Source organism: Balearica regulorum, chromosome 20 (assembly GCF_011004875.1).
Source record: "Balearica regulorum gibbericeps isolate bBalReg1 chromosome 20, bBalReg1.pri, whole genome shotgun sequence".
NCBI lineage: Eukaryota > Metazoa > Chordata > Aves > Gruiformes > Gruidae > Balearica > Balearica regulorum.
In genome coordinates, this window is record NC_046203.1 from 12488274 (window position 1) to 12508630 (window position 20357).

General features: G+C 47.5%; 1 protein-coding gene across 2 annotated transcripts in view; it reads left to right on the plus strand.

Moving 5' to 3' along the window:
• RABL6 (RAB, member RAS oncogene family like 6) overlaps positions 1–20357 on the plus strand; it is a 60032-nt gene that overhangs the window by 30609 nt on the left and 9066 nt on the right. For both annotated transcript variants that reach the window (XM_075772100.1, XM_075772101.1), the window contains 2 exons: positions 8933–9291; positions 11527–11692. In XM_075772100.1, the coding sequence (XP_075628215.1) occupies positions 8933–9291; positions 11527–11692 (525 nt within the window). The remainder of the gene's footprint in view (positions 1–8932; positions 9292–11526; positions 11693–20357) is intronic.

A 20357-nucleotide genomic window follows, 5' to 3' on the forward strand; every position in this document is an offset into this window, starting at 1 on the left:
CTACAGGCACGTGGTCTATGAGAGGACAGTGGAGGTGGAGCTGAGCAGCACACTTGGAGGCAGCACACACTGAAGGGATTGTAGATAAGGATGTTGCAGCCTCTGATGCTGAAAGGGGATATTTTCCACCTCTCTACTGCTCAGCACACAAGTTGGTTCCTCTTCTTGCTATTGCATTCCTATGTATTGTGTGTCTTGTGATAGGCAGAAAGTAATAGCAACAGCACTGTTGTCTTTTGTTCCCTTTGAATACTTCTAGACTCCTCGGTGCATTTCTGGTCTGAAATTATGGCTAGTTCCTGCTGCCTGTGTTTGTTCAGTCCCTGTCTGTTTGCCTGCTGCTTGAAACACGCATTTGCCAGATTTAGCCCTGCAAAGCCAGTACATCTGTAGCACAGTGAACAGGAATCTCTTCAGATTTGTGTGTTGGTGACAAATGTGTTCTGTGAATTCCCGTTGCAAGATCTTTATTGCAGCGATGTGCAAGCCAGAAAAGTCAACCCTGGAATGAACTGGAAAAATATTTTTTACAGGCAGCTTTATTTGGAAGTTGGAGTCGATTATTATGAAATATTCATGTACAGCCACTTTAACAAGCATTTTTCAGACTGAGTTTCAAATTCTGTATAACCTTGGTTGGTGTGTTTTCCTTTGTGAGAGCATTGAACCACCCCATATACACACAGAGCAGTACTGTTCCCAGAGCATTCACCTCCTTCCTTTCCTTAGGGACTGGTTAGTCTCCTCGTGCCTTCAGCAGTTCTCTTGATGTCCCTACTCAAAGGACTGAGCTGTGTGGGCTGTGCTGTCAAGATTGGTTTTTGCAGTACTTTTGTTTATACTGCATCAGTAATGGGAAGATACTTAAAACAATCAAGAGTTGGCAGAACTGTTCCAAACTTACACCAGAAGATCTTGCTACTTAAGTCACCCCTCACCCTTACCCCAGCTTTAGCATTTGCTGAACCCTCACATGTGCCACTTCAGCTCACAAATCCAGCAGAAAACAATTTTCTGCCGTAGCTGTTTCTGGGTTAATCTGAGTTGGGCTGGCTCTGAGGAGCAGCTGCTGAACACCAGAACTTAAAGGAAGTGTAACCACACCAACATACACCATTTTATAATACTGGAGTGCTTCCAGTGCCAGAGAGTACATGCTCTTGCAGAAATACTGTGATTACTAAGGAGGATCATTTGCAATGTGGTAGCATCCAGAATCCTCGGGCCAGACTGGTCACATTGCTCTAGGCACAGTGCACTAACGAGTTGAAAGCCATGTTCTTGCCTTTCGTGAGCTCAGAGGAGCTTTTGGTGCAGTTGGTGGTGGCTAGCATCGCCTCAGTAGAAGCCCTTGAGTCATCCGCAGAAACTCCAAAGCCAGATAACCGTTTGACCTGTGTGTCAGAGCCCTGTCATTCTCCAAACCGGCTGGTGAGCGCAGGAAGATCGGGAGATGAGGTGCGTGCACCTGAAGATGCCCGCTGCCCTTCTGCGCTGCAGAACGGTGCGCTGCAGCAAAGGACTGCTGCTCAGCTGCTGGGGAGGGCTTGCACTGCAGGTGGCTAATTGCACTCTTAGGCTGTAGAATTGGCTTAACATGGCCTAAGAAATACCTTAGCCATGGTACCTGACAGAAGAGGAGTTGCTAAAATGTTAAAAGCAAGAGGTTTCCCTAGGATTCTGGTTTAGCAAATTAAGTGGCGTATTTATACAGCTGGCCAATTTCTGCTTTGACTTCAGCAACTGCACATTTATGTCTGTGTACTGAGACTGATGCTCTTTGCTTTCAGAAAATAATGCTTCTTTATAGAAAGTTCTTTAAAGTATCCCTGGAAGCTTCCTGGCTTGAGCCACTGATCCAAAAAAAAAAAAAGCACCAGGCTGTGTTGTGTCTGAGTACTTTGATACACTGGTTAAAACAGAGCACTATTTTAGGATTTTTGAGGGTTTTTTTTTCTCTGCACCCCAGGTAGAAACAAAGAGCCTGTTTCAGTGGCACCTCTCAAAAAATGAGCTGCAAAGGGGTTACTTCAACTCCAGAGCTGAGAAGTATACTCTTCCTACGATCGTTTTTCATCCCTGCAGGAGCTCTTCAGGCTCAAGTCCTTCAACCAAAGTTCCAATTTAAAGAAATAACCGCTCTCATATGGCAGGGAACTCAGGTTTGAGAAAGGTTCCAATTGTTAGTAAACAGTTTAGGCAGGTGAACAGAGTATCTGTGGATGCAGTGACAGTACATGGTGGGAATTAGAGCTTGCCATCGCAAGGCAGGTCCGCGGTGCTGGTTATTGGGGCTTGGGAAGGTCCTGCACCCATGCTTGTCAGATGCCCATTGTTTTGGGATTACCATGTTGAACATGCTACTTCAGTGGGTGTCAAAATGAGCATCTGGTACATTGTCCTCTGACACTCACCTGGTTATATAGAGCATGTGTGTTGGTGCAGTCTGACTTGTTGACCCTTGGCAGATGTGAAGCCCTTGTCTTGGTTGCTTCAATTTAGACTGTACTTGGAGATCTGCTGTTGGTCACCACAAATTGTGCAGCAAGAGGTGTCTGCAGGCATGGCTGGTGCAGACTGCGGCATGGCTGCTGCAGCACCTCCTCTGAGGCAGTTCCTCCTCTCCTGATGTCCACCACCTCAGACTGCCATAAAATCAGGCCATGGAGCAAGGCGAGGTGACAGTGCTGGGACATCTAGGTTATTTCATTCACCCCCGTGCACATCTAGGAGCTGCTCTGCCACAATGACTGATGCTAAATTTGGATGGGTAAGAACAGAAAGAGCACAAGAACTCTTCCTCCTGCTGTGGCTGGGTACCCAAGGACAAAACGTCATTGCTCCAAAATGTGGATCCCAGAGACAACACGAGGTGGCACACAACGCTGCCTCATCCGCCTTATGTAAGCCATCCCTTGGCAGGCACTGGCTGGGCTTTGCCTGAATAAGAAGCATTTAGAGTCTTCCAGCTCTTTCCCGGTGCTTAGTCTCCTCTCTGCCTGACACACCTCTTGCTCTGCTACTTTCCCTGTGGATTTACATTTCCCTCAGATTTTACATTTTCAATGCAGCTAAAAACATTTTTCAGCCCTTTTAGAGTTCCTGAATTCTTATTAAACCAACAGCAATGACTTTTTTTTTTATTCTTTTCTGAATTTGTTCTTAATTTGCTCAATTTTTCCATCTTTAATTGTACTAAGCTTATCTTCTATCACAAGGAAAACTTTTTATGTTCAGCATGCCTGTTCCCTCACTGAATAGTGCATGTGGAGAAATAGTTTTGGGGAAACTGTGGAAGCTTTTCTTGCATATTTCCCCCCCCACCCCCCAGGAATACACTGCTGGTGGAAACATTTGCCAAAGTTAATAAGAAACACATTTAATATATGGTTTTCATGAGCTTTTATGTTGGGCTGCATTTTTTTCTAGTATTACTCTTTTTTAATATCAAAAGATGAAATTTAATTTCAAGGGTTAAGTAATCAACTCTCTTTGAATTAACTTTTTTTTTCCCTAGGGATTAATATAAGTAAGTCAAAAGGAGTGGTCAAGTTACTCTTTGTGAGATATCTCATCTTCTTTCACTCAGTTTTGAGAAACTTCAGGAAATCGTCATCTCTAAACTGCTGTGTGATTATTTGATTTGTCAGCATGTGAAGTCCAACTTCTTCACAGGAATTGTTCGTGAGAAATGAGTTTTCAGGTCATTCGCTCCTTGTGTTTAAGAGCTCTTATGCAAACTGCTAGTCAGGCTTTGTAAAAATATATTCAAAGCAGTTGAACTTCAGATTATCTGAGATACTGTATGATCCAAGGTACAGCTTCTGCAGCGGCAGGATCTGTCCCAGGTTTGCCACATGACGCAAGTCCTTCTGGTACTTTGCCGGTGGTGCAGTGTGGCTGTCATCCGCGGCGTCAGGTCATCCAGGATAGTCCAAGTAGGGAAGATCATAGAAGCATAGAAAATTTTAGGTTGGCAAAGACCTTTAAGATCGAGTCCAACTATTACCCTATGACTGCCAAGCCCACCGCTAAACCATGTCCCTAAGCACCATGTCTACATGTCTTTTAAATCCCTCCAGGGATGGGAACTCCACCACTTCCCTGGACAACGTCTTCCAGTGCTTGACAACCCTTTTGGTGAAGAAATTTTTCCTAATATCCAACGTAAACCTCCCCTGGGGCAACTTGAGGCCGTTTCCTCTCATCCTGTGGATGATGGACCAGTGCCTGCAGAAAGGCCTTTGTGCTCTCCTGATAAGGACTCTTCTTTTGGGAGACACGTTCCCTGCGTTACACAGCTTGATTCACTGCAAAGTCATTGATTGGGTTTTGGGGGTTTATTTGGTTGGTTGTTTTTTCCGCATTGAGCACAGCTCGTAATTTTGCAAAGACCGTGGTGCTGAGTAACACCAGCATTGTCTGGCAGGAGGACCTGCAGCTCAAACTGTTCTCCCATATCTTCAGCTATATTGAAGTACAGGTCCGGAATCACCAGCTAAAGGCTGAATTACCAGTTGGGAAACTAAAACCACTTTTGCTTTCTCTTCCCCTTGTTCTGCCTTTGTCATTTCCACTTAAGGTGCATCCATTCTGTGTGAAGTGGAAGACCTGAGGAGCTCTTGGGGAGGGGATGTTCTCCCCGAGGCCTGGGCAGCAGCATTCAACCCCACTTGGCAATCGATTTCACGTTCAGGGACCTGGGCTTAGGGGGGGATCAGGTTCAGTACTTTTAGTGAGCCCAAAGCAAACAGGTGGAAATCCAGCCCTCAGCAACCCCAGTTAAATGGATGTCGCACAGTCTATTAATCTTTGTTTTCATAATTAATAAAATAACCCAAAACACTTCTTGCCACATGAAATACATTTGAAAAGTTGATCACAGCGCGTTAGAACCAGGAGCCAAAAAGCTTCAGGCTGCTCCCATCTTTGACAGTAAATGAACGTGAGTGGTGACAGTTTTAGGAGCTGTGAGGCTAACAAGTCCTTTTGTGCTTTTTTGTTTGTTTGCTCTGGGAGCAGAGCAACAGTAACCACAGGCCCTGATGAATTTTTGTTCCCGCAGAGCATGTTCATCTTTAAAATTGTATAAAAGTCTCCTCTTGTGAGCAGGTCAAGTTATTCAGGGGTTTTGAGGGTGTGGAGTGGTTACTCGGTCTGAAATGCAAGGATTGAAATGCAACCCAGGAGCCCACATGGGTGAGGACAGGTAACCCATCGGGAATTGCGTGGCATGCCTCTGTCTCTGGATCCCAACCAGAACACGTGTGCTCAGGTCACAGCATGAGTTCATCTCATTAATAGGACCTGGTCTGCCACACCTAGCACGGACGTGAAGCTGCTTGTTTCACTGTAAGATTTTGAGTGAGTCCTTTTGCGAAGGACTGGCAGAATGATAGAACAAGGAACATAGTGGCCAGATTGTATAGATTATGAGAAAAAGCAGACACGTGGCAGGTTTGGCCTGATGTGTTCCCAAAACAGCCACGCTTGTGCCTCTGAAGAGTGTGTGTAAAGCCAGAGAAAGCATTCATGCATTATGTAGTATTTTTGAAGTGTGGAGGATGCTTAGACACCTCCACCCTGGAAATTACTGAGAGCTTGCTGGCAGCATTTTCACGTATGCTGTTTTTCCACCCACCTCTTTCACGGAAGAAGATACGAATATGAAAGCTCCTCAGAGCTGGCTTATGCAGCCCATGTAAAACCTGTATCAGACCATCCTTATTTCCCCAGTGTCATGGCACACAGCACAGCCCTTGGCCCGCGTGTCTGGTTGGGGATGAGGAAGGTGACACAAAGCACACGTGCCACAGCTCTCCTTGGCGCTGTGCTGGGGTAAGAACCTGTGCCGTGCTGTCCCCAAATAACCATTGTGTCTGTCTACTAAAAATAACTTGTTCTTACACCCTTCACGTAATGTAGGTGAGCAAGGCATAGGAGCAGGTGCAGAAGAAGCCTGCGTGTGTGTTACACTCCAGACTAGCTGAGCTGGAGGGAGGGATGACACTCTTTATACTTCAGTTATGTAGCATTTTTTCCCTCCAGCTCTTAAAATTCATGTGTTTCTGCAGGAGAAACAGGTGGTAGTCGCAGCCCTCCCTCCTTCTGGAGCTGGCTGCTTGCCCAGAACAAAGCAGGTTGTTTCCAAAATGGGCAGCTTTGGTAGTACATAGTACAGTAAATCTTCAAATACCCTGATATTGTAAAGAGTGTCCTGTGCTTTGTTGGGTCCAGCTTTAAGTGCTCTTTGAGCTTCATATTCTGTATCCTAAAATGACTATATACATACTTCGCATGTACTTCATACGGGATCCTTGTTCCTTAGTCTTCAGTGTATGATCATCTTGTCCTCCCTGAGTCACCCAGTTGCCTCGATGGTGGGGCCCACCGTCTTGATCAGAGATTCAGAGGTGGTTCAGTTCTGGTTTCGCGCACCGTTGGTGATGTAGGTGCTCGCATAGGCACAGAGCTCAGCTCAGCCAGGAGAGCGAGCAGCGCTGGCGTCGGTACCTTGGATGCTGGATGCAGTGACCAAGCTTGCAGGCCTTCCAGCCAGGACTGCTGTTGCTATAAACAGAACAAGGGTGCGTGTAGATCAGCTAGGATTAATCTCTCTTCACAGTTGGGAGGCACGAGTCTTTAACCTGAGTAGGGCTTGGGAGGAGGAGGAGCAAGTACCACAAAGCAGAGCTATTCAGCCATCCTGCCTTTGGCCTGCTGGGAGCCCTGAATCAAAGCTCGGAGGGGAGGGATGACAGAATTTAGCACTCAGTGCTTCTGGCGTGGATCTGCAGAGCTGCACACCCTGTGCAGGCAAGTCTCGTGGATGGCTTTTCAGGCCATGGCAATTCACATGGCTTTGTGGATTCAGAGCATTCGCTTTGTTGGACAAGGGCTGAATTGCAGGTACCCTTGGTTTATCTTTCCCTCACCACAGATGCCTTGCGTAGTGTGCCTCAAGGGATGCTGAATTTATGGATGGTGACCCCTCCACAAAAAAGGAGCGATAAGCAATTGCTCAGCCCTGCAGCACAGTGACAGATGCACTGAAAATACACTGTTATATTCTTGTGGTGCATGTGATGCGTTGAGCACCTTCCGAACAAACCCGATGCAGTCTCCACAGAGCTCAGTGCGAGAGTTAAGTTCCTTTATATTTTCTCTTTGGTGCATGACAAATCATGCATCATTTTCAGTGGAACATGTTGTCGCACAGCTCACCCCAGCTCCGAGTCCCCTGGGAGGGAAGATGCTGGAACGGATGTTCTGTTGCATGCTCTGATCCCAACTCTGCCAGGAGCTCGCTTTGCTGTAGCCAGTCTGCTGGGTGGAATAAACACATTAAGCCTTTCCCCAGATCCTGATGGAAGCATCAGGGAGGCTGCCCCAGTGTGGCACTAATTTAGGTGCCCTGACAGCGGTCATGGGGGATAGGGAGTGGATGGCTGTGTGACAGCCAGGCTCCTTTTCTGCTCCTCCCAGGCAGCGTTGCAATTGCAGCCTTTAGGCCGGTCTTCTTATCTCAAGGCTAATCCTTGAGGAACTCTACGCAGGGTTTCTGTCCTAGCGAATACTGCTTTTTAGTGTTACCCTTTATCGCCACTTTAGCCAGTTCCTTAGTTAGGAAGGACTCTTGGTTTTCCAATTCAAGTAACAGCTGCCTGGGCATGTTGTTCTCTAGGGCTCCAGACACTGCTGGTCACAAAGTATAGGAGTTTGTTCCTTAAAAGTATATCAGGTTGCTCCTTAAAATAGGAAATAATGTCTCAAGGGGATTTAGAGGCTTTTAGCCCCTGCAGTTTGCTTTCTGCTTAGCAGTCGTTCCAGTGAAGGTGTCTGTCTGGCTCGAGTCCCTGCAGGACGAGGTCGGGCTCTGTGTAGGAGAGGAGTCTCTGTTTTGACATGCTCGTCGCCTGGAGCACAACCCAGTCTGTCTCTCTCCCAGAAGCAGTTGAACCCAGAGCCTCTGTGCACAAGATCATTAGGCTTAATGAAACGAGAGGCAAGACCGTGGCATGCTAGATTTTATCCATGATACTTCACTTCGAGTATCCTTTTTATATCTCTCAGATGTGTGGTGTGCAGCAGATCTTATTTTGAGACCATTTCGTAGTAAAAGCCTGGTTTTCTGTTAGTGTTTCTTTGCATACAGCTTGTGAAAAGACTGCTAACCAAATGGGTGGCAGAAGGAGGCTGCAGCAGGATCAGGCTTGGTTTCCTTTTTGAAAAGGATAGAGCAGTTCAGCCTCTCTAGCGATACAGACTTTATTGATCTTCTAGTCAGGAATCCAGCCAGGACCACAACTTGCTTCAGAGCTTCTGCTGCTTGGCTCCACTGCCTCCCACACGGAGTGGGAGCGTATGCAGGGGGAGAGGCTGCCTGTGTATCCGCACGTTGCAAGAAGGATAATTGCAGTCAGTCCTCTGTGAGCCCTCTGGATAGCTCTTTTTCTTTTGACGTTCAAGGATATTCCTCTCAAATCCATTCTTGGCCGGAAGAAGAGGCTTTTATAGCATTTGAGTTTTCTTGAACACTTTGATCTCTTCTGCTGAATCTAAAAATGTGCCATTCCTGTAGCACTTACTCCCATGGAGACATATGTCCAAGAACTGACTTAAGGTTGTGTTTCAAGCCCTGGTGTGTTGTTACAGTCTGTCTACCCAGGGAGTTCCCAGCAGCATTGCAAATATAGGCTTCATCCTGTAGTGCAGAGCAGGTTGGGATTCTCCACACCTCGATGCAGATCGGGTGAGTTTAGCTCATGTGGGTGAACCAGATTTATTGTGGCCCAGGGCGTTGCAGCATCACCGAAAGCAGACCCATACCCTCCCAGCCCAGCACATAGCCAAAGCAGCCCAGCATCGTGCTCGGGGCTCTGTGGGGCATGTTTTCTCCATTCCTTACATTGGCAATTTATCTTCCTTGCAGCTTCCTTGAAATGATGGAAGCCCGAAGTCGAGGACACGCGTCGCCATTAACAACTAATGGGCAAAGCCCTTCCTCTGGCTCCCAGTCACCCATAGTACCTCCAAGCTCCACATCAACGGGCAGCTCCAGCCCTGGCACCCCACAGCCACAGCTGCCGCTTTCCACAAGCTCCACCATCTCTCCTGAACCCCCCCCATCTTTTTCACCAGTGCCTGCACCTGAAGCCCAGCAGCCACACGCACCTCCGCCAGCTACAGCCTCCCCAGCACCTCTGGCTGCAGTCCCGCCACCGAAGCGCAGCATTATTTCCCGTCTGTTTGGGACATCTCCTGCATCAGACCCCTCTCCTCCCCAGCCAGGTAGGTGCTGGAATGCAGCGTGTAGTAGGCAGGGTGTTGCCCTTGGGCGTTTCTGTTTTCCTTTCATTTTTTCCCTGCAAGAGGCTGAGCAGACAGGAATCTGAAGACCACAGGCTATGAGTGTGTGCAGTGTGTGTGCCAGGAGAGCTGCGCTGTCACTCTCTATTTTTCTGCTGATTGGCGTTGTGGTTTGTCTCGGTGCTGCACTTGGATGGGGACTGTGTCCAGCCAGCTGAGCAGTGGCCGTGGTGTGCTTCAGGAGGAAGGTACTGAACACACAGGAGACACTATTAATAAAATAACTGTCAGCTTCTTACCAGGAGCACAAATGCCTCTTGAATAGCAAGAAAAAATGTTCGAGAAGCTATTTGAAGCTCCGTCTTCACAAGAGTCTGGCAGCTCAAAGGGGCTTCTGTGTGTTAACGGGAACAGCAGAGTGCTGGTTTTAAAGGTTATTCAGCCAGAAATGATCACATAAGTCCAGGCTCTGTAGCGGATTCCCCTCTGGGGAAAAACGCTCCTTCAGAGATGGGCTGAGGCAGAGGGCAGCCTGCCTTGACTTCTTCTCAGTGCCAGTACACAATGGAGTAGAGTAGCTCAGCGTTCGGTCCAAACCCCTGCCAAACAGCGTTGCAGGGTAGAAACATTGAGGGGTTTGTTGCATGTACTTTTACTGATCTGGACCTTAATTTGCCTGTCGCATTTGCTTTGTTTGCGAAGCTAACTGGAGCTGCAGAGCTGGCACTGCCTAAAAATCATTAGCATGACATGGTTTGAATCACCCTGTGGAAATACCTTCCCTCTCAAGCTGTCAATCTCTAGAGTTCACAGTACTCTTGAGACACCCACAGAAAGAAAGGAGGAGGTGCTGGGAACACGGTTTGCAGTTTCAGATGTTGAAATCTTTCCGTTTTAGATCTGCACACAATGTTCTGCATCCTGAATCTGTTCCCAGGTATGACACAATACACCCATTTCACTTTGTTTATGACTCTTCCCACTCAGAAACAAACAAACAAACAAACAAGGAGGAGCAAATGTTAGAAATCCCTTGTCAATAAAAAAACCTTTGTCATATTGATACATAGAAAAAAGACAAGTGGTCTACTACCAGTGTTACAGTCTCTGGGTCTTGGGGTTTTTTTTCTTTTTCTGCTTTTTTTTTTTAAATCTATTGCTTAGCTTGAGAACTATTTTAGGCTTTTGGCCTGCAGTCCTCGTATCTGAAGGGGGGGGGTTGCAAAAGGCAGCTAGGAAAAGCTGATCTGTTTGGTTTACATAGCGTGTCACGGGTCTGCACCTCTACTGGGACATATCTAGGGACTAACTAATTGGAAAGCAGTTGAAAAATCACTGTCACAAAGTAATACTTGTTTTTTAATGGGAGCTACTATTTAAGCTTTCCCTTGAAGTCTTGCAGTAGTAATTCTTTTGGCTGTGTTTTCTTGCACTAATGCTACTCTATGGCATTAGTAATAGCATTATTTGTATGCAAAAGTGATCTGAAAGCTGTACTAGCAGACCAAAATCTAGAAAAAATATACAAATCTTGTTCAGCCGAAAGAAAAGAGGCTAGATGTGAAGTGCAGTCCAGGCAGAAGAAAAAGGTTGAATATTGCAAATTCTGAAAAGGGTAGTTGCTTTAGGCTTCTTGGTTATGCTAATTTCACAAGATTTCATCCTGATATCTTGAAGATGGGTAACAGTCTCTATTAAAGCGAGCCTCTATTTGCAGTAGCTCTTGAGTTTTTGGTTACACAGGGCATCTAAAAGCACAGTGTGAAAAATCCTGCCTTTGACAGTTACAGTTCAAAAAGCAAGAGGAGGTGAGTGGGTGAACTAACAGTCTGGAGAAGGTAAGAGAATAATGAAGGGACATCACAGAGGAGCGGTGCTCACAGCATAGGTATGAAATCTGGCTGTGGTATAGTCAGTAATAGCATTCACTGTAGAGCACAGTCTGTTCCTGCTAGAGAGTTTTTCAAGACTATTTAAGAGCTTGGGTCAGCCTGGTGCATTTTAAACCACAGAGGCCATGTGTGGTCTGTGAATGCCTTCCTGCAAGATTCCGGACTGGTTTGAGTATCCTGTTCATAACCTTCCTCTTCCCTTGCTGTGAAGCCGAGGTCCTGCTTCGTGGCTGCTGCCACCCTGGGCAGGATAGAGCTGTAAAAAGCAAATTTCTGTCTTGCTGGTGGTGAATGCTGTGTTTTATGGCTACTGTTGCTAATGCAGATCCTGCTGCTGCCGCTCCTTCTCCCCACCCTGAAGCTCCTGCAAAAGTACAGAGCGTAGAGGACTTTGTTCCTGAGGACAGCCTGGACCACAGCTTTCTAGAAGACGCAGCCCCACAGAAGGACAAAGGGAAAGTGCAGACTAAACACCGTGTTGATAGTGAAAGGTAAGGAAAGGAGGATGGAGGGAAGGTGAGACGGGGACATACCTGGATGTGCAGTCTGAGTGATGAGTCGGGCCTGGCTAACCTGTTGCAACTGTTCAGAAAGTGATTGCAGAGCACTTAGCTGCCCCTGAGCCTTTCTGGCTGTGGTATAGTCGTCGTAGCATTCACTGTCTCCATTTAATGATACACCCTGCTCCCCGGGAATGAGGAACAGCAGTAAAAGCTAGTTATCACCTTCCTGGTGTTACTGTCTTGCTTTCAGGCTCAGTGTTAAACCACTGGGTAGCTTTGAGTCAGGAAGGGATTTCCTGGCCAAACGTGCTGAAACATTTGAGATATTTTCCTTCTGGAACACAGTGCACTTTGCAGGGATAGTATTCTTTGCCTAATCAATACTTTCCTGCTGCAGAGGCCCAAAGTGTGGCCAAGCTCCTTTGTGGCCTGGTACTGCCATTCCTGAGGCATTATAAAGGGGTTTATGTTTGTTGGGGGACACTTGGGGGCACTCAATGGGATTCTGGAAGGAAAGGTGGAGAGGGTCATGCTCCCTTGGGAGGGTCACTGCATGCTTGCCCACAGATTACAGAAAAGTCTTAGGGGGTACCTTTCTTTTCTCTGTCCATTTCTAATATTCCTTCCCAGCATTTTCTGTCTAAAAGATAGGGATTTGATGGGTGGTCTGTTCTGTGGATAAGGAATTGGCTGGATGGTCACATCCAGAGAGTAGTAGTCAATGGCTCAATGTCCAGATGGAGATCAGTGACAAGTTATGTCCCTCAGGGGTTGTTTGAGACCAGTACTGTTTAATATCTTCATCATAGAATCATAGAATGTTTGGGTTGGAAGGGACCTTAAAGATCATCTAGTTCCAACCCCCCTGCTGTGGGCAGGGACACCCTCCACTAGACCATGTTGCCCAAAGCCTCATCCAACCTGGCCTTAAACACTGCCAGGGATGGGGCATCCACAACCTCTCTGGGCAACCTGTTCCAGGGCCTCACCACTCTAACAGTAAAGAATTTCTTTCTAACATCTAATCTAAATCAACCCTCCTTCAGCTTAAGCCCATTACCCCTTGTCCTGTCCCCTGTCAACGACATAGACAGTGGGATCGAGTGCGCCCTCAGCACATTTGCCAATGACACCCAGCTGAATGCAGTTGACACACCTGAGGGACGAGATGCCATCCAGAGAGACGTGAGCAACCTTGAGAAATGGGCCCTTGTGAACCTCATGAGGTTTAGCAAGGCCAAGCGCAAGGTCCTGCACCTGGGTCAGGGCAACCCCTGGTATTGGTACAGGCTGGGGGAAGGAGGGATTGAGAGCAGCCCTGAGAAGGACCTGGGGGTGTTGGAGGACGAGAAGCTCAACATGAGCTGGAAATGTGCGCTTGCAGCACAGAAAGCCAACTGTGTCCTGGGCTGCATCCCCAGCAGCATGACCAGCAGGTCAAGGGAGGGGATTCTGCCCCTCTGCTCTGCTCTGGTGAGACCCCCCCTGCAGTGCTGCATCCAGCTCGGGGGTCCCCAGGACAAGAAGGACATGGAGCTGTTGGAGCGAGTCCAGAGGAGGCCACGGAGATGATCCGAGGGCTGGAGCACCTCTGCTATGGAGACAGGCTGAGAGAGTTGGGCTTGTTCAGCCTGGAGAAGAGAAGGCTCTGGGGAGACCTAATTGCGGCCTTTCAATACTTAATGGGGGCTGATAAGAAAGATGGGGACAGACTTTTTAGTAGGGCCTGTAGCGATAGGACAAGGAATAATGGTTTTAAACTAAGAGAGTGGATTCAGACTAGATATAAGGAAGAAATTTTTTACAATGAGGGTGGTGAAACAGGTTGCCCAGAGAGGTGCTAGATGCCCCATCCCTGGAAACATTCAAGGCCAGGCTGGACAGGGCTCTGAGCAACCTGATCTAGTTGGAGATGTCCCTGCTCATTGCAGAAGGGTTGGACTAGATGGTCCTCAAAGATCCCTTCCAACCCAAACCAGTCTAGGATTCTATAATTCTATCCCCCCAAAAGGCAGACCTGTGTTTATGCTGTAGGCTGGGGGTTTTTTTTGTTTTTGGTTTTTTTTTCTTTTCCTGGCTTTGATGGTTTTTAACCAAAAAAAGGGGAAAGGGATTGTGTATACTGAGCTGCTCAGACAAGAGGATGTGCAGCAAGCTGTCTGAAAGCAGACTGTCACTTAAGAGGTGACCTAAGCCTGCTCTGCATCCCTCTGCTTAGAATAGTCCTTGCCTGCTGCCTCTTGTCATCAACACTGGATGAACCAGAAGAGTAATTAAATGCTGATACAGCTCATCTGTGAATGTGGTGGATTCTGTATCCTTTGACATCTTTGTCATGATTCAGTTCAACTCTAGTTCAACCACAACAACTTTAAATCAATGCTGTGTGTGAGGCTTGATGCCTGTCTGATGCAGGTCAGCCTGAATCATCCTTTGTGATGGTAGAACATGTGGATGTTTTATTAAAAAAAAAAAAAAAGGAAAGAAAGAAAAGTGGTGGTTGCTAGAAGCACGCTGGCCTACAAAGTGTCTTGCTCGCAGCTGTGGCTGAGCTGGGATATTTTTCTCTGTTTAACAAGGAGATGTCTGGAGAGCCCAGGCTGACCTTCCTGAGGTTTGCTGGAGGCCTGGGTCCTGGAGTGCCCCTGGAGCTCTTGAGCTGCAGTTCTTGCTGTAGGTAGGAGGTTGGATGTTTAACAAAGGCTTCTCTTCTACAGAACGTTGGTTGTTGGGAGCAAAGAGATGTTGAACTATACAAAAAGCCAAACATCTTAAACAGTGGTGCAAGAGCCCTGCTCTTGGTAGAGTTGTCATGTCCTGGCTGCTGTGATCCCCTTCTGTGCTGTGTCCCTAGTCTTGGAACCCTTCCAGTGCATATGAGCTGGTGAGGGCAGAGAGAGACACCTTTGGGCTTTCACAGAGAGGACACTTGTTCACAGCTTCATCCTTTGGTGACAGTGGTAACCATCTCAGTTAGACCTGCTCTGTTCTCTAGGAGAAGACCTTGCAGCACATCCCTGCAAATTCGTATGCTCATTATTTCTCTGCAGCTTGGCATCCATGTCTTGCTCAGGTTTCTTATGTAGCTCACACGGTTTTCTCAGTGCTCTGGCAATTTCACCTGTTTCTTGCCAAAAAGAGCCTACCATAGTAAGCCAGATGTGCTGAAATTCAGAGATGTAAATGTGGTTCTGACTATCATCTGCAATAATTTATTTCCTTCAGGATGCCAATTACAGCCCCATGATGCCCAGGAGCAACATAAGAGTTCTGTAAGCACCATCCCTAATAATCAGCTTCTACTGCAGTGAGTAGGCTGTTGTAGTTGCAACAAAATCTTCTGCTGCAGAAATTTATCTCTGACCTAAAGAACACAAAAATTCTCCTGTGAAACCACTCAAACCTAATGGATATTTTATTGGTTTTAAAAAACGAAATACCAAGCTGCACCTGAGTGGGGAACAAAGCCTAAGGACATAGCAGGGATGCGTTCAGGTCTCTTGAACATTTTTAAGCAGATATCTGAGTGTTAAGCTTACACAGCTTGCCAGCATTTCTTCCGGGTGTGCTGTTACCCAGTGTAAGCTCCGAAACTGAAGAGCCATTGAAGATGTGGCAGAAGAACGAGCTGTGTATTGAAAATTTGTGAAGTTACTTCTCTTACCCAAATAAGAGCAAGAGTCTTGCAGTTAGCTCATGTGAGAACGCCTTAGTGGGCAGTGTGTTTCACGTATGAAGCAGAGATAGTTACGTTCACAGCATCACACACTGGCTGAGGTTGGAAGGTACCTCTGGAGGTATCTGGTCCAACCACCCTGCTCAACCAGGGCCACCCAGAGCTGGTTGCCCAGGACCGTGTCCAGATGGCTTTTGAATACCTCCATGGATGGAGACTCCACAGCCTCTCTGGCAACCTGTGCCAGTGCTCGATCACCCTCACAGTGGAAAAAGCGTTTCCTGATGTTCGTAGGGAGCCTTCTGTGTCTCAGTTTGCGCCCTTTGCCTCTTGTCCTGTCACTGGGCAGCACTGGAGAGACTGGCTTCATCTTCTTTGCACCTTCCTTCAGGTATGTAAATACATTGATTAGGTCCCCCCAGTCCGCCTTTTCTCTTCTCTAGGGTAAAGCAGCCCCAGCACTCATGTGAGACGCCTTTCCTCATGTGAGAGATGCTCCAGTCACTTAAATCATCTTCATTGCCCTTCATTGGACTCTCTCCAGTATACTCATGTCTCTCTTGTACTGAGGAGCACCCAGAACTGGACACAGCACTCCAGGTGTGGCCTCACCAGTGCTGAGCAGAGGGGAAGGATCCCCTCCCTCGACCTGCTGGCAATACTTTGCCTAATGCAGCCAGGACACCATCTGCCTTCTCTGCAGCAGGGACACCTTGCTGACTTATGTTCAACTTGGCATCCAGCAGGAACCCCAGGCCCTCTTCTGCCAAGCTGCTTTCCAGCTGGGTGGCCCCCAGCACGTTTTGCTGCCTGGGGTTGTTCCTCCCCAGGTGGAGGACATTGCACTTCTCCTTGTAGAACTTCAGGAAGCTCCTGTCAGCCCATTTCTCCAGCCTGATGAGGTCCCTCTGGGTGGCAGCATGACCTTCTGGTGCATCAGTCACTCCTCCCGGTGTGGTGTCATCTGCAAACTTGCTGAGGGTACACCCTGCCCCATCATCCAGATCGTTAATGAAGATGATGAAGAGGACTGGGCTCCATATTGACCCCAATGTATGGGGCACACCACTAGTTACTGGCCTCCAACTAGACTTGGTGCCACTGTTCACTACCCTCTGGGCCCAGGCATTCGGCCAGTTTTCAGTCCACCTCACTGCCTGCTCGTCCAGCCTGTACGTCAACAGCTTCCTACGAGGATCTTAAGAGAGACAATGTCAGAGACCTCACTGAAGTCCAGGTATCCACTGCTCTCCCCTCATCTGTCAGGACAGTTATTGCATCATAGACTTTTATCAAGTTCATCAAGCATGACTTGATCTTGGTAAACCCATGCAGGCTACTCCTGATGATTTGCTTGTCATTCATGTGCTGGGAATGTAGGATTAGCTGCTCCATCACCTTCTTGGGGATCAAGGTGAGGCTGACCAGGCTGTAGTTCTCTGAGTCCTCCTTCTTGCCCTTCCTGAAGGTAGGAGTGGCATTTGCTTTCCTCTTCAGGAAAGTCTTCAGGCACTTCTCCCAGTCGCCATGATTGATCAAAGATTATCAAGAATGGCCTCACAATGACATCCGCCAGGTCCCTCAGCACTCAGGTTCATCCCGCTAGGGCCCATGGACTTATGTACATTCAGTTTTGCTTTGTCCAGGAACTCTGACCTGATCCTCTTCCACCAAGGGTGCATCTTTGCCCCACATTATCCCCCTTGTCGCTGGGACCTGGGACTCCCAAAGGCCAGTCTTGCTAGTAAAGACTGAGGCAAAGGCGGCATCCAGTGCTTCAGCCTTGTCCATGGCCTGTGTAACCAGGTCCCCCTTCTCACTGAGCAGTGGGCCCACATTTTCCCTTTGTCACCTCTGTACTTATAGAAGCTCTTCTTGTTGTCCTTGATGTCCCTGGCCAGATTCGATTCCCTTTGGGCTTTAGCTTTCCTGATTTCATCCCTGGGTGCTTGGATGATGTCTCTATTCTCCCAAGTTACCCATCCTTGCATCCACCCCCTGTATGCTTCTTTTCTGTGCTTGAGTTTGTCCAGGAGCTCCTTGTTCATCCATGCAGGCCTCTAGCATTTTTGCCTGACTCCGTATAGGTTGGGATGGACCACTGTTGAGCTTGGAGGAGGTGATCCTTCAATATTAACCAGCTTTCTTGGGCCCTTCTTCCCTCCAGGGCCTTATCTCACAGGACTCCTCCAGGCAAATCTTTGAAGAGGCCAAAGTCGACTCTCCTGAAGTCCAGCCTGCTTTTTACCCCCTTCCCTGCCTCAGGATCCTGAACTCCACCAAGGCTGCCTTTGACCTGTTATGCTGTGTAACTGAACTGCTTCCTCAATTCAGGGGTGTGTTTGCCTTCATTTGTAAGATCTTGTTTGCTTCTCTGAGCTTCAGGAAGAGGTTGCAAAGTCTGGTATTTCTCATCCATTTTAGTGACTTAGGGAATTCTTGAATTTTTTGCAGTGATGTCATGGGAACTTCTCCAATTCCCTACTCCATAATGTCTCTGAACAATGGAGCAAGAGTTGACATGGAGCAGTAATGTTAGAAAAAACCACTTTTTTCCCCTGAAACGTGCTAGCAGTGAACGTGCTCATGCCTGTGGAACAAGGCTGCCCAAAAATCAGCCAGCTGCTGAGACCTTCAGCACTTACTAACGTCCCTTGGTGCTGCTGTAGCTAAATCCCAGCACAGATCTACAGAGATTAATGGAATCCTGGGTTTTGTTTAATGGCCTGTTATGGTTCTCTAACTTGCAATAAAGAGAACTCCCAAAATCAGTTTCTTTACTGGTTAATTAGAAAGGTAGTTCAATCTCCCGATTTGCTGTTTCAGAACTTAATTTGCTGCTCTTTAGCCTGATGCCCTGAGCCAGCATGTATGCGACTGCACCAGAGGAGCTAACCTGGCTCCAGATGGGGTCCCCACGTCCCTCCCGCTGGGCCAGGGTGGACTATGGGTGCCTGAAAGCGAGTTTATGCTGTACCTAACAGTATTCCTGATCTGTCTGCTCAGCATCACTAGATGTGTATCTTAAACGTTGATTAGATTTCCTTGTCCTCACATCTGAAGGGCTTTGAACTGGTTCTTTGCTTTTATGGCATCTGTTATTTATGTAGTTGTACGCAGCTGGCTAGACCAAGTGAGAGAAGCTGAGGACACTGATGGTTCACGCTAGAAGACCCCCATCTCCTAGAACATAGTCACGCAGGCTCATCCCACGGCGTGTGATTCCCTCAGCTTACCTGCTATATTAGAGTTTGGGATTTTCCTCTTTCTCTAGCCCCAAAAACTGATGTGGCAAGAGGATTCCGGTGGCTGCCCACAGAGCCGGCTCCACTGGCTGCATGGCAGGGCTGGTCTAACACGGTCAATCCAGGTTTGAGACGGTGTGCTCAGGTTGCAGCTGGATTTGTTTCATCACCAGCAGCCGTTCTGTGTGCAGGATGGAGGGCTCACTGAGGAAACCCCGACACGCTCTTTGATCAGTACCTCGGATGCAGACCTTGGCGAGCGTAGCCGGTTTTGGTGGGTACCTGCGCCTGCAAACACGTTGGCTCAACACTAACGCAGGCTTGGCAGCGCGTCAAGTGCCAGAGAGAGTGGTGCAATGTGCTTGTTTTTGCGTGCTCTGAATTCCTTCCAGCTGGAACCTCAGGACCACAAGCTGATACTAATTTTGCATTGTCAGACCTTGTTTATACTGCAGCAGTGATTTTCCTGACGTATATTCACTCCATTGCTTTGCTCTTAAGCTGTCGCTCAACGATTTGTGTGGAAGTTATAGATGTACTCACTGCAAAGGGAGATGACCCACTTTGTGCGGGTGTGTGTATACACGTGGATGGTCTGTTTGGACTGGGAATGCTTTAAAGGCTGCAGGTCTCGTATGGTATGCAGTAGAAGGACAGTGGCAGCAATCTCTGAAGAGTCCTCGTGCTTAATGGAGCAGTGATGTGTTAAAGAAATGAAGTGTCACTACTTCAGAATAATATCCTGCCGTTTTTAGGATGCAACTCCATTTTCTTTTCAGCACATTTCAAGAGGAAACCCTGCCAGTGCTTCACAGACCTCAGAAATTGCTCACTTGTAATTCCTCCAGCCTTAGAGGCTGTTCTGGGCACCAGTTTTCTTCTCCTTTGTGTAGGACGGGCTGCGTGCCTCCTTCCTGGCTCAGTATGAGAGCAGCAGTGTAAACGATGAAGGGGCTCTTCAGCAGCCTGCCTCTGCGTATCCAAGAGCTGCGCCGTGAGTGCTGAAAGCAGAGGGATCCACACCAAAACCAGGAGGAGGGCCTGGATGTTAGCGCTGATCTTAGCACCCAGACAAGCTTTGATTATAACCACTCTCAATGTGCTGCACCAGTTGTGAGAAGCGTGGTGTCCCATACGTCACAAATAACTCCATTAGCTGTTGGCAGATGTATTAATTCTTTAAAACTGATTTGTAAACTGGTAACTAGCCTTAAGAAGAGCCAGAGCGAGTAGTACAATCGGCCAGACTGTGTTAGGGCCTTGGTGTTTCCCATCCCACCAGCACACATTCTCCACTGTCTCTTCCAGTGCTGGCCGTCTGCTAGTGACTGGGAACACCACCTTCTTCCAGATGAAGGATTTTAGGTTTTTGCAATTCCTTTTGTGCCTCTAAAATCTAATCTATTCCAAGCGATAATATTTTTTTTTAATCTCTGCATAAAAATGAAGGCTATGTTTGTACAATCTGTATCAAGTCATTAAAAGGACAGTGACTACTGGTTATGGTAGGTTATCAAGAAGGAACTGGATATCTGTTGCAAATAAAGCAAATGGAATGAGGAAAGGTAATGCAAAGGTTCATCAGCAGAGACTGGGGAAATATCTATATTCCTGACATGAGCAAATCCTTCAGAAAGTATTAAAATTGTTGGGTCCTGAGGACATTCAGACAAGAATCCTCAGCAGGTAATTTCAGCTGCGAAGCTCTCTATCAAGATGCCTTTGAACACAT